General features: G+C 46.4%; 1 protein-coding gene across 1 annotated transcript in view; it reads right to left on the bottom strand.

Moving 5' to 3' along the window:
• The window catches only part of DNAH11 (dynein axonemal heavy chain 11), a 498772-nt gene that overhangs the window by 291280 nt on the left and 194394 nt on the right, over nucleotides 1-13098 (bottom strand). Inside the window, exons 33-36 of the mRNA XM_075315388.1 lie at nucleotides 12056-12212; nucleotides 11826-11971; nucleotides 11609-11725; nucleotides 8699-8837 (exon numbers count right to left, since the gene is read on the bottom strand). Of these exons, the coding sequence (XP_075171503.1) occupies nucleotides 8699-8837; nucleotides 11609-11725; nucleotides 11826-11971; nucleotides 12056-12212 (559 nt within the window). The remainder of the gene's footprint in view (nucleotides 1-8698; nucleotides 8838-11608; nucleotides 11726-11825; nucleotides 11972-12055; nucleotides 12213-13098) is intronic.

The following is a 13098-nucleotide window of genomic DNA, read 5'->3' as shown; positions in this document are numbered from 1 at the left end:
CAATTCCACAGCCTGAGTAGCCGCTTGGGTGGCAATTGTCGCTAGAGCAGCCTTATCGGGGGAAGACCGCTCCACAGCTGCCAATCGTGACTCCAACTGCTGCACATAACGCAGCAACTGCTGCTGCTCTTCTGCCATAGCCAGACCTTTGGCGCGACCGTAATGTTACGAGGGGGACCCGGGGAAGTGTGCCAAGATGGTATATGGACAGCTTCCGCCAGTCAAGGTCCACTGTGCGGTGTAAGGGACCGCTGCTATGGTGGGAGAAGAGTGAGCGGGTTGCTGCTAGCGATCGTCTGGAATGTCACAGACGATCTGCGTACACCTGTCCGTCCTAACCCGTGAGGGTTGTATGGCACGGGGCTCACAACTCGGTGTACCTGTTGCACGGGGACGCACAGAGGTGCCTACGCACGTGTGCCAGCGGGAGTCACAGGAATATGGCACGAGGGTAGCACAGAGGTGCCCACGCACGTGTGCTTCAGAAACCAGGTGAGTCCGACAGAGATTCAAGGAGCTCACCTGGGACAGGAACACAGCCTGTTAAACGGAATACTGCCGGAGCAGCAAGGCAGGGGCGAGACCTGCAAAATACAATGTCTGTACAGTGGCGTGGCAGCACGCTGCCAGACATCCAAACATAGAAGGACGGTCGCGCGCCGCCATGATGGCAGGAGGGGTTTTTATGGAGATGTAGCTCCAGCCAAGGGCGGGCGCGAGACGGATGTGACCCAATCATGATCTGTGACGTCCTGGCCCGGCCAGTCAGGATTCAGCACATCACCAGCCTCGTTATCTGGCCGTGTGATACCAGTGAGCGAATCAGAAGACGTCACGTGGGGCACATGCTCAACCTCCTGCCTCTGGGTCATAAAGGCGGGATCTTCAGTTTCACAATGTGCAGAGCTAAGGGAAGTCTTGCTGCTTCCCTGAGCATCTATCCTTTGCACACTGTGCAACCACTCCAACCCTCTGCGATGCTGAGCAGGACGACACGTGGCAGGCAAGGGATGGGAGACCACTCCATTCCTTACAAGGAGTAAACCACTAGGTGTCACCCTTCTGCTGCATCTAGGAGGAGGAAACTCCTGCAGTCTCCCAGGCCTTTGGTGCTGCTGAGCAAGAGGGCTCGCGGCAGACAAGGAATGGGGGACCACCTCATTCCTTGCAAGAGGAGAGCCACGAGATGTAACAGGAGACACTGCCGCTCATAGAGGGAGCTCAGCCATGTCCAAACCAGCGGGGCCCACACAGAGAAAAGATGGAGAGCAGACCCCGGGAGGTACCCTCATATGGGAGCCGCAGGCCGCTTCTAGGCCCTCTGGCGCCCCCAGCCTGAGGGACGGTGACTCTGGGAACCTGGGTGCCCCCCTGGCCTCCCCCTCTGACATGTTGGATATCCAGGCCCTGAGGGAGCTCATCGTCGCCCTCCCCAGCAAAAAGGATCTGGATGAGGTGGCTTCCAGAATAGAACAGGCTCAGCTGACAGCACTGTCCTCAGGGAGGGAGGAGATGGGGGTTCTGGAGGACAGGATCACGGCCTCTGAGCAGGCCCAGGGATCAATGGAGGGCAGGCTGGAGCGCCTGGAGAAAGGCTGGGAAGCTTCCAACCTACGTATCAGAGACATGGCCCTGCTTCTGGACGACCAAGAAAACAGAAGCAGGAGAAACAATGTCCGACTGAAAGGCATTCCGGAGGACTGGTCACCTGAACTCCTGCGCTCCAATGCTCTGGCTATCTTTAATATTGTCACAGGCAGACCCCCTGACGCAACTTACCTCTTCGACAGGATCCACAGGGTGGCCCGCCCTAACACCAGGGCATCCTCCAACACCAGAGACGTCCTATGCCGTCTCCATTATTATGGGGACAAGGAGCGGATCCTTCAAGGGGCATGGGCACATGGCCCAATAGAGATGGACGGTGCACTCGTGTCATTGTTCCCAGACGTCTCCAATCGTACCCTATATATGAGGAGGCTACTTCACCCGCTCTTACTCCGAATCAAAGAGGCGGGCGCCATCTACCGCTGGGGACACCCCTTCCATCTTATAGCCCGCAAAGGAACTGCTGTCTATCTGTTGAGGAGACCCTCAGATCTACCGGGACTGTTTACATTCCTGGGGATTGACGAGATGTCGGTTCCGGATTGGCTCGCCTGGGACCCCCCGACCCCTGTGAGGCGGAGGGAGAGAGGTGGGGGGGGTGGTCCTTCCTCCTCGTCGGATGAGCGGGGCTGATCCCGCCTGATCATTGAGCCCCTTGATGTCTCTACAGCATTGAATGATGACATGTGCATAATGTTAACCTTCCAGGTGCTTTAGGGTTTAAAGTTTAAGGTCTTTTCTCTCATAAGTAATAATCGGTATGTCGTGTGCGGCCGGGGGGGGGGGGGGACTTTTCCTAGCCCCAGCTGGAGCGCCGGGATGCAAAGTCCGGCTTCTTTACAGCTGGGCCCGGACTTTGGCCCCTCCGTGACTCCATATTCGTACCCGCTTTCCTATTTTCCCTGTGGACCCGTGGCTGGTTCCAAGGTCTGCGAGCTTTGTGTGAGCTTCTATACCCTGTGTGCTTTCTCTTTCCGTTTTTCTCTCTTCTTCTCTTGTCTCGGTTGTACTTCTGTTTGTATCTCTGCCCCCTGACTCCCAGTTAGCTCCTGTTTCTCCCTCTAGCAGGGCGGACACTTTCTCCCCTCCTATTCCCTCCCTTAACCCTTGCTCACTCTCCCTTCATCTAAAGCTACTCCTCCTTCCCCCCTTATCTCCCCTCTTTTCTTTTTTCTCTCTCCGTTCTTTCCCTCTCCTCCCTCCCTTCCTATCTCCCCCTTTTGCTTCCATCCTCCCCTCTTTTTTCTTTTTTTTTTTTTGTCCTCCCTCCCTTCCTTCCAGGGGCTAAGGTTGGTCAGTGATGAAGGAGACGTGCTCTGAGTTGCGTATTGGCTCATTGAATGTGAGGGGATTGCATGATTCCGGGAAGCGCTCAATTCTCCTGAACCTCCTATGGAGGAGCCGCATACAGGTTGCTTTCTTGCAGGAGACCCATTACAGCCTGGAGAAACCATATAAGCTTTCGAACAAAAGGTACCCAGTTGTGTTTCAGTCCCCCTCTCCCGACCCCAGATCCAGGGGAACCAGTATACTAATAGCAGGTTCACTACAATGGGAGACACTGGAGTCAAGGACTGAGGGGGAGGGGAGACTTCTATTGGTGAAGGGGCGTATCGCCTCCCAATTGTACACATTTGCGGCCATATACTTGCCAAACACAGGACAATGCACAACGTTTTTACGCTTCCTTGACATAATAGAGGACTTTGCCGAAGGCACTTTAGTGACAGGAGGGGACTTTAATTTCACCCTAGACCCTAATATTGACAATTCTGGGGCAGCTTCTTGTTTACCACAACGGCCAACACAACGTATCAAACGGGGGCTGCACGAATTTCAGCTGATAGACACCTGGAGGCTCCTCCATCCTGCAGACAGGGACTATTCATTCTACTCTTCAGTTCACGATAGTTATTCCCGCCTCGACCACCTCTTCGTCCGCCATAGGGACCTCTACGCCCTGCGGGCAGCGACAATTGAAAGCATCTATTTCTCTGACCATGCGTTGATTACGATCTCGCTTGCCCTGGACTATCCCGTCGACAGGCAGTGCCAATGGACCTTGAACAACTCACTACGAAATGACCCGATAGTCATGGATGAGATCCAATCGGCTTTGTCGGAATATTTTGGGCAAAATGCAGCTGGGGAGGTGTCGCCCAACGTGGTATGGGAAGCACACAAATGCGTCGCGCGGGGGCTTTTTATCAAGCATGGCTCGCGGTTGAAAAAAGCACGGGCGGCGGAGGTGGCTGCTCTTCTTTCCGAAATCCACCAACTAGAGGCCCTCCATAAGAGATCTTGTGACCCAGCGTCCAGATCTCGACTGATCCAAAAAAGGGAAGAGCTGCGCACTCTATTGACTCATAAGGCAAAGGGTGCCATGGTTAAATGCAGGAGACATTTCTATGAGTTCGGAAATAAGAGCGGCAGAACCCTGGCCAGAGCGCTACGTTTACAAAGAACGAGGGGTTATGTCCAGCGGGTCCAGAACCCAGGTGGGAGGTTGGCGACTTTGCCCAGGGATATCGCCACGGCCTTTGGTAACTTCTACGCCTCCCTTTACTCTATTGATGGAGATAAAACCAATACAGCCCGAGCAGACTTACGCCTGCGGATCAGGAAATATATTAGTAATTCAGGAATACAAGGGCTCCGTGAGGAGGACGCAGAAGGTTTGGAGAGACCTATTACAGAACTAGAATTACTCGAGGTTATCAAAAACTCCCCAACCCGGAAAGGCCCCGGGCCCCGACGGCTTCCCCCTAGCCTATTACAAAAAGTTGGGATCAACGCTAAATACTCCCTTCCTTCAGGCCTTCAATAATGTTGCAATGAGTGGCTTGTCCCCCATCCCTAGAGACACTTTGTCAGCTACCATAGTGGTCATCCCCAAAGAGGGTAAGGACCCTTCTCAGTGCGCGAGTTACCGACCCATCTCCCTGCTGAACACTGACTTAAAGCTCTTTGCGAAGATCCTGGCGGACAGGCTTTCTCCTCTGATGGGAGGCCTTATTCATTCGGACCAGGTTGGGTTTCTGGGAGGGAGAGAGGCCAGGGACAACACGACCAAAGCGCTAAACCTGATCCATAAGGCCCGCATGGAGAAGCTGCCATTGATGCTTCTTTCCACAGACGCCGAAAAGGCCTTCGATCGTGTTAATTGGGTTTTCATGACGGAGGTCTTGAGAGCGATTGGGCTAGGCAGGTCTATGTTGAACTGGATTGGCTCTCTCTACAGTGGCCCTACCGCAGCGGTCAGGGTGAATGGCCTTCTCTCCGACAGGTTTCCGATAACTAATGGGACCAGGCAGGGATGCCCCCTGTCTCCTTTAATATTTGTTTTGACCCTGGAGCCCCTACTGTGTCATATTAGAAGAAATCGTGACATTACGGGTCCTCGCACTAAGGTTCACGAATTCAAAATTGCAGCTTACTCAGATGACCTCCTATTTTTCCTCACGAATCCCTTGGTCTCCCTGCCTAATCTGCTCCGGAAATTCGAGATTTATTCCTGCCTATCCAATTTTAAAATAAACATGACCAAGTCTGAAGCCCTGAACGTGAACCTGCCTCCGGGCACGGTTACCTCACTCCAATCATCTTTTAGCTTTAAATGGGCCTCTAGATCTCTTGGGTACTTGGGGGTTCGGCTGGCGGCGGATACTAACTCGCTTTTCAAACTGAACTTTCTTCCCCTCCTTGGGACTATCAGAGAGGATTGTACGAGATGGGCGAAAGGCTGGTTCACTTGGTTCGGTAGATGTGATATCTTTAAAATGAATGTCCTCCCTCGCATTCTTTACCTTCTCCAGGCTCTTCCAATACGGATTCCCAGCTCCTTTTTTAAGGAACTGGCCGCCCTACAAACCAAGTTCATCTGGGACAACAAGCCAGCTCGAATCTCCCGCTCTTTACTGTGCAGACCTAAGAGGAGGGGGGGGATGGGAATCCCAGACCTGAAGGTATACAGCTGGGCCTCACACATGGTCAGGGTTATCGACTGGTGTCGCCACGCCAAGACGAAACCCTGGGTGGCATTGGAACAAAGTTTCTCTGCGATCAGTCTTACCGCAGCCCATTGGATACCGAGCCCTCTTCCCGCTAACCTGAGACATCACCCCACAATCGGTGCCACCCTGGAGTGCTGTTCCTTGGGACAGGTCCGCAGATTACTACTCCCAGTCCCCTCTCCTCTCTCACCCATAATCGGCTCCCCAGATTTCTATCCGAGTCTGACGGATCCTGTCTTTCGCCGCTGGATAGAGGAGGGGCGCTTCCGGGCGTGTCACCTAATAACTGACGGAGGCTGGCCTTCGCTCAGGGCACTCACAGAATGTGAGACACCGAGACAGTTGGGAACCTGGAGGTCCATGCAACTCATTATATCAGCTCTCTCCCCGACCACTCGCTATACACGGCTCGCCCCACGGAGTTTGAAGCGCTGTGCACCCGGGAGGGAGTGCTCCGGCACTCTCTTTCCCTGGTGTACAGGTTGTTGACGGACCCTGGCGACCTCCCCCCCCCCGCATTTCTCGCACACTGGGAACAAGACCTGGGTCTTTCCCTGACAGATCCGCAAAGGAGTAAAATTTTGGCGCTCGCCCACAAGACCTCAATAAGCTCCAGACTTCAAGAATCCAATTATAAACTTCTGTCGAGGTGGTATAGGGTCCCAACCAGAGTACACAAGATGTTTCCAGGCGTAGACCCTTGCTGTTGGAGATGTGGGACGGCTGAGGGGGACTTTGTGCACATATTCTGGTCGTGTCCGGCCCTCCGAGGGTTCTGGAGCGGAGTGGGGGAGGTGATTAAACACGTGACTGGAACAACGCAGACCCTGGGTCCGGAGTTGTTCCTTCTCCAATTGACTGAGATGTCTGTCTCTGCATACAAACAGTCGCTTTTGCACTTTCTAGTGATAGCGGCCAGGTCATGCATCCCCTTGAAGTGGAAGTCAGACGCCCCCCCCTGCTCTGTCCCTCTGGGCCTCCAGGGTTAATGAGCTTCTTCAGATGGAGGAACTGACCTCCTCCCTGCATGATCGGTATGAGCGCTTCCACGGGATCTGGCTTCCCTGGATGCAATTTAAGCTCTCTAATGACTACAACCTCCTGCTTCGTGATACGTAGGAGGAGCGCATTCTCCTCTGCCGCTGGCCTCTCCCCCCTGGCAAACCTTCCCCCCCTTTTTTTTTCTCTCTCTCTCCTCTCCTTATTCTTTCCCCTTATTCTCCTCTTCCCTCATCTTCTTCCCCCTTTCTCTCCCTCCTTTTCCTCTCCCTTCCTCCTTTCTCACCTTCCCCCCGCTCTGCCTTATCCCCTTCCCTTTCCACTTTTCCTCTACTTTTCTCCCCCTTTCTTTTCTCTCAGCTGGTGTGAACTCTCCCCTGTTGAGAGATGTCTGAGTGATCTTTAGGCACTTTTGCCTCCTTTTTGGTACTTCTCTTTCCTGTCTATGATAAAAATTAAAAAAGAACGGACCCGTTCGACAATTTGTGGGGTTGGCTCAGATGCTAGTGATTTTGTATTGGGATGTATTCCCCCAAACTCTGTTCAACTGTTTTTGTCTATTTTGTCAACTGACTGCTTTATGGTTTGTAAGGGTCTGCTGTATAAATAAAGAATTTAATAAAAAAAAAGAAGCGTCAGCTCAAGTTGGTAAAAAAGTACAAAAGTGGACAGTGAAAGATTGGAAACTGTGATTTGGAGCGATGAGATGCAAGTCAACAGACTAGAGTCTGATGGGTGCAAATGGGTCTGGAAGAAACAAGGGAAAAAGGGGCTAAAGGAGCAAGAAATTGAAGGAACTGTCGCTGGAGAAAGCCTACTGGTATGGGGTTGTTCCACAGCCAAAGGTGCTTTAAACTTGACCAGGGTCAATGGTGGTCTCAATGCTGACCTATATTAGAGTATAGACAAGTTACAAGACAAGTTACTTTGCAAACCCATCGGCAGTGTTGAAAGCCATAAGGTGGATTTACAAAATACTAACAAAATTATAAAAATTTAAATTTACATTCTGAGGTGCAAAAAAGTAACAATGGAGGGCATGACAAGAATCTGCATAACTAATCATACGCTAAATAAATGCAAGTCAAGTTTATCTATGAGATAGCCAAGGTACATGTCTATAAAAAAAGAATAAAGTGGCACTCACCCGTCTGAATAAAAGTCCTTTATTTTTCAAATGTTAAAATCAATGCAGGAGAGGGCAGAGTGTATTGTGGCGACAGCTGTTTCGCTACACAAATGAGCTTCCACAGGTCTCCAAGAGGTGTGTAGTGAAACAGCTGTTGTCCGATACCCCCCGCACAGATTTTAAAGTTTGAAAAATATAAGACTTTTATTCAGACCGGTGATTATCACTTGAAATTCTTTTTTCATATTGAAGATTTCTGGACTTTTTCCTAAAATGTTGCACCTCTGGAGTCAAATTAGTCAGAAAAAAGGGTTTTGTTTTAATCACCCAATCTATTTAGGTAGTGCCGAACATTGATTTCTGTTTATGGGACTATTAAACGAAGGTAGTCTCACGTTCGAAGCTGTAGTGGATGGTGAGATATGGAGCCTGAAATTAAAAAATTCAAAAGCAAATTCAATTGTTACCCTTTCGCTCGTTAGGGTATATGCCTTCTATTACTAAGTTAAATTTCATCATGGTCGCAATGTTCTTTCATAGGAAAGGTTGGGAGTTTGTGAATGTCGGGCAAACATTTACATTTAAACTAATTAAAAAATGATAACTATGATTTTTATCCCTAAGTACTTCCTTAATTCTTGATAAATGATACTTTAGAGGCTTTGCTTGTAGTCTGTAACTGGTAGGATGTGCCAGTTTTTCTTTCCACCACCCATTGTATGATGTTGCTGACATTGCCCATTAATGTTTAACTTGATAAAAATGTAATTTTTTGTTATTTTATTAAAAATTGTTTCTTTTGCTGTATTTTGTAATGGAAAATAGATACAAGTGAACAAATATGTGTTCTGATTTTTTTTTATATTTAAAATTACTGAAATTATAGAGTATTCTTCTCAACTGTAGAAAAGAAGATGCACAAATGTGTATGCAATAATAGTAACATTACCTGTTTGGAAAGCAGCTCCTTGCAGAGGGTGTAAAGGGTAATAAATTTCCTGGCTAGCGGGCGGGCATCAAGGAACCCCTCAGCTATAAGCATTATTTCACAGATCAGCTCAGTGTCTGGAACCACCATGGCACAAGGCCTAGAAAAAGGGCCAGAGAATAATTATTAACACTGATGTCTGAACAAAGCCATGAAGTTAGTGCAATAGAAAAAAAGAAAAAAAAACAGTATATGAAACCTACATGAATGCAATCAAGATATTCCACATGGAAAATAAATATTTAAATACTGTATTAAATACAAAATTATTTCATCTCCATATGCTTACAGTGTGCGTTGTGTAAATGGAATCTGTTGAATCAATGGATAGAAACCAAATTTCCAAATCTGACTTTCAATTAATGCAATGTAACAAAACTGTAACAGATAAATATAAATATACAGTGATATATCTGATACATTCACACAAAACTGCATTGATATGTGGTCTTATAAAGGGGTGGTCTTTTCAAAGAAAATGGCCCAATACATGGTGACACTGAAAATTTGTCACAGGATGTCTGGTCTGTATAGGGCGTTTGGATACTGGTCTTTCTTTTCTGGCCTATTGGATTTGTGGTCTTGGTCAAAATGTTGTAGCAAGCGAATCCATACACATTAGCCATTCTTTTTGTGACCATTTACACATTTAGGTTTAAAAAAAAAAAAAGATCACGTTTTTTAAAAAATAACTTCAGGTTTATAATTAAATCAAACGGCACAAGTGACCTCGCCGCTGCAAAATAAGTATGAGCAAAATAATGAATCTGAGGGATGCTGTAATAATAGAATTTATATTTGTCATTCCAATAATTTAATTCTTTATCGTCAAAGTTGTAAAAAATGCTCTTCAGCTGTAATATTGCCACTATCAACTACGACTTGTAAATAATGGGGTTCTTCATTATGGAAATTAGGCCACAATGATTTTGAACAATGAGTTCTCTGGGAGAATACTAGCAGTCACTTAAGAAACCTAATGTCATGGAGACTTGGCTTCAAAGCAATGCACCACTGAAAAACAATAATATGCACAGTAGCTCATACCCTAGAAAGGAGAGGCCTATCTGTAGACAGCACTGTTTATGGGGGGGTGTTTTACACATCAGTAAAGAGCAGACATTTTTTTTTATCCTTGGAGTATTGCCTTGAAAATACTTTCCATTCTGAGTTGAGTCTCTTCAATGAGAGCTGTAATCCACCCTGAGGTGAAAGTAGGCATCTCCTGCAGCAAACAAGTACCCATGCTCTGTACCGATGAGGGGTAAAAACCCTGAAACAGGGCAGTCTACACATGGGTCTCTCTTTTGGCTAATGTAGGTTATTCTGCCTAGGATCAGTAAAAATCCCATCAGGATATAAAGCTAATTTAACAAAATTATGAAATTATTGGGTGAGTATCAACCACTAAGGGCTAAGTACACACTCATATTACAGCTTATGTAGAGAATTAGTCCATACTATAACTCTGCTTACAACCGAATTGCCTCTTGGGCCTTACAGTGCTGACTGTTCCGGCTACATGTACACAGCTTTGTATGAGCCCTCAGGCTTTTCCAGTTGCACTTTTTCGTCTGAATTTCCAAACCTTTACAAGCAGAGTTCAAGTGCTTTTTGCGGCATTCTCACAATATTTACTATTACTCTTTCCATTTTTCTGTTTATTCTTTAAAGCACTACGTTTTTGCTTTTTTTTTTTTGCTTCAGTGCTGAAGTAGTGTTTTAAATCTAAGTTCACTGCCCCCTTTTACTCACTCTTCACCTCTTTTTGGCATTGCTTTGGTCCCGCGGAGACCATAACCTTTGACTGCCTGGAAGTCAGAACTTACATCACAAGCACTCAATACAAGTTTATGAAAGCCTGAACGAGGCCAGAATGAGGTTTTCATAGACTTGTATTGCGTTGTGACCTCTGGCGCGCTCCACGAAAGGCTGGAGCAACAGGCAGGTCACAAACTGGATGAAGATTGACCGGAGTAACACTGAGAACAGATGAAGAGTATGAAGGGTGAGTATAAGACAGGGGGAAGGGGACCTAGATTTAAAGCCCCAGTCCAACAGGGAAATTAAAACAAAATGGAGGTGTAGTGCTTTAAATTGACAAATAAATTGAAGTATAAAGAAAATTTAAAAAAGATATACTAAAGTGAACCTGACAGTTGATTCATACTGCTTGAACCATGAACAGAATGAAACAAGATACTGGCTCTGTAATTTCAGTAAGGCATGTCTTACTCTAATATGCTGCAGCATTTCAGAAAAAACAAGTTTTAAAACTGGCAGAGGAGTAAGCCGCTCAAATGTAAAGCCCAGGACACCGCCGGTCTCTAATGGCTGCTCGCCCTCCCACTCACCTTGCGTGACAGATCTCTCTCTCCATGTATGTATAGGAAAAGAACTGGTACTCAAGGGGGAAGGGGAAGCCACAAGGGTTCGGTCACTTAGAATAGTCACCCGAGCATCTTGGTCCCCTGCCGCCTTTTAAATGTATGCTTTCTCTAAAATTCTAAGATTTTCAGAGTAAAAAATATCTGCCTGAAATGATGAAGTCGGACTTGGATTAATGTTTGCACCATGAATCAGCTATCAGTTTTCCTTTAAAGGAAGGGGTTACATATCTACACTGGTAGCCAAACCTGTAAGAGTAGCAAAATAGGCAACATATTATGCATGATCTGTAATTGCATACCAGATTTTTATTCTTACTGCACGGTTAGATTTTTATTATTTTTTAATGGCTATAAAAGTTGCTCTTCTTTCCTGTTTTGTGTAACTGAAACACTCGTTTTTTAAAGTAATCACCCAAATAAAATACAGAAGGTGCTAATAAAGAAAGCAACGATAGATGGCGATGGTGCTCCAATAGCTTGCCTGAAAAGGGCCTTGAGATTCTCCGGCAGTTCTGTGCGGCCAGCATAGCCAGGGTTCATAGTGATAAATATTCCCACTGATGGCTTCAATGTGATGTTTTCTCCAAGGAAAAAGAATCTGTCAGGAGGAGAGGGACAAGCTGTGAAATGCGTTCTTTGCAAAAGATTACATTTTGATTTGATGTAAGTTATCATTTCTGGATAGATTCTCCACTTGCCTCTTTTTCTTGTTGCGGATGGCATCTTGAATACTTTTCACTTGTACTGCAACCACTGACAAAACTTCCACTGCAATCCGGTTAAATTCATCAAAACATCCCCAGGCTCCGGTCTGCGCCAAACCTTTATATATGTTTCCTACGGACTGCGAGAACAAATTGCATTGATTCAACACTGTGGGAAGAAATGTTTTAGGAGGCACGGAGTATGAATTTGCAATTTAACTTACTTTATAATCCATCTGTTCAGAGCAGTTAAACACATATACCATCACCCCCAGGGCACGACCTAAATCTTTGGTTGTTTCAGTTTTTCCTGTTCCTGCAGGGCCGGCCGGTGCTCCGCTCATAGTCAGATGGAGGGATTGTGTCAGGGTGATGTAGCACCTATAGAAAGCAACAAGACCAGTCTTAAAGAAAATAATTGAAATTATTGCCTGGACAAGCATAATAATAAGTTATTAACCCTCAATGCCCACCCACTGTCTTATGATGGCGGGCAATACATGAATATCTCCTGCAGGCCTGTAGGGAATGGTGTGGTGGTGCACATGTCTGCCCACCGCTCCATTCACATGTGATACTTCAGAGATCCAAGAGTTTCCCAACTGTTGGACCACCACTGATTGGCAAGTTATGGAGGCCATACGACATACCAAAAATATATATAAATGAAAGAGGACAGTGTCCAAGGAGGTGAAATGGCCAATTTTCTTTATTCTGCCATAGTGCACCGTTTCAACCTAAAAAGGTCTTTCTCATGCACTTTTTAGGTTGAAACGTTGCACTATGGAACAATAAAGAAAATTAGATATTTCACCTCTTGGACGCTGTCCTCTTTCATTTACGTTTGGTGATTGCAAGTTGACTCCTTGGATAGTGGACGTGTGTCCGTTTTTGGGCTTGTTGCCTGGTTTGGGTCCCTGGGAGAAGTGCTGCAGACCACTTCTTTTCCGATCTATGATACCAAAAATATATCACAAACATAAGAAAAAGGGATTATAAAAAGAAAGGCTCTACCTAAACAAAACATCTATGCAGCATAGATGAGAAATATACAAATGCATCTCAATAAATTAGATTATCATCGAAAAATTAATTTATTTCAGTAATTCTATACAAAAAGGGAAACACATTATATAGAGTCATTTATTACACACAGAGTGATCTATTTCAAGTGTTTTTTTCTGTTAATGTTGATGATTATGGCTTACAGCCAATGAGAACCTAAAAGTTATTCTCTCAGAAAATTAGATTATTATATAAGAACTGA

The sequence above is a fragment of the Anomaloglossus baeobatrachus genome, chromosome 6, assembly GCF_048569485.1.
Source record: "Anomaloglossus baeobatrachus isolate aAnoBae1 chromosome 6, aAnoBae1.hap1, whole genome shotgun sequence".
Classification (NCBI taxonomy): domain Eukaryota; kingdom Metazoa; phylum Chordata; class Amphibia; order Anura; family Aromobatidae; genus Anomaloglossus; species Anomaloglossus baeobatrachus.
The sequence above is the reverse complement of the archived record's forward strand: the minus strand, read 5'-3'. Positions and strand labels throughout refer to the sequence as shown.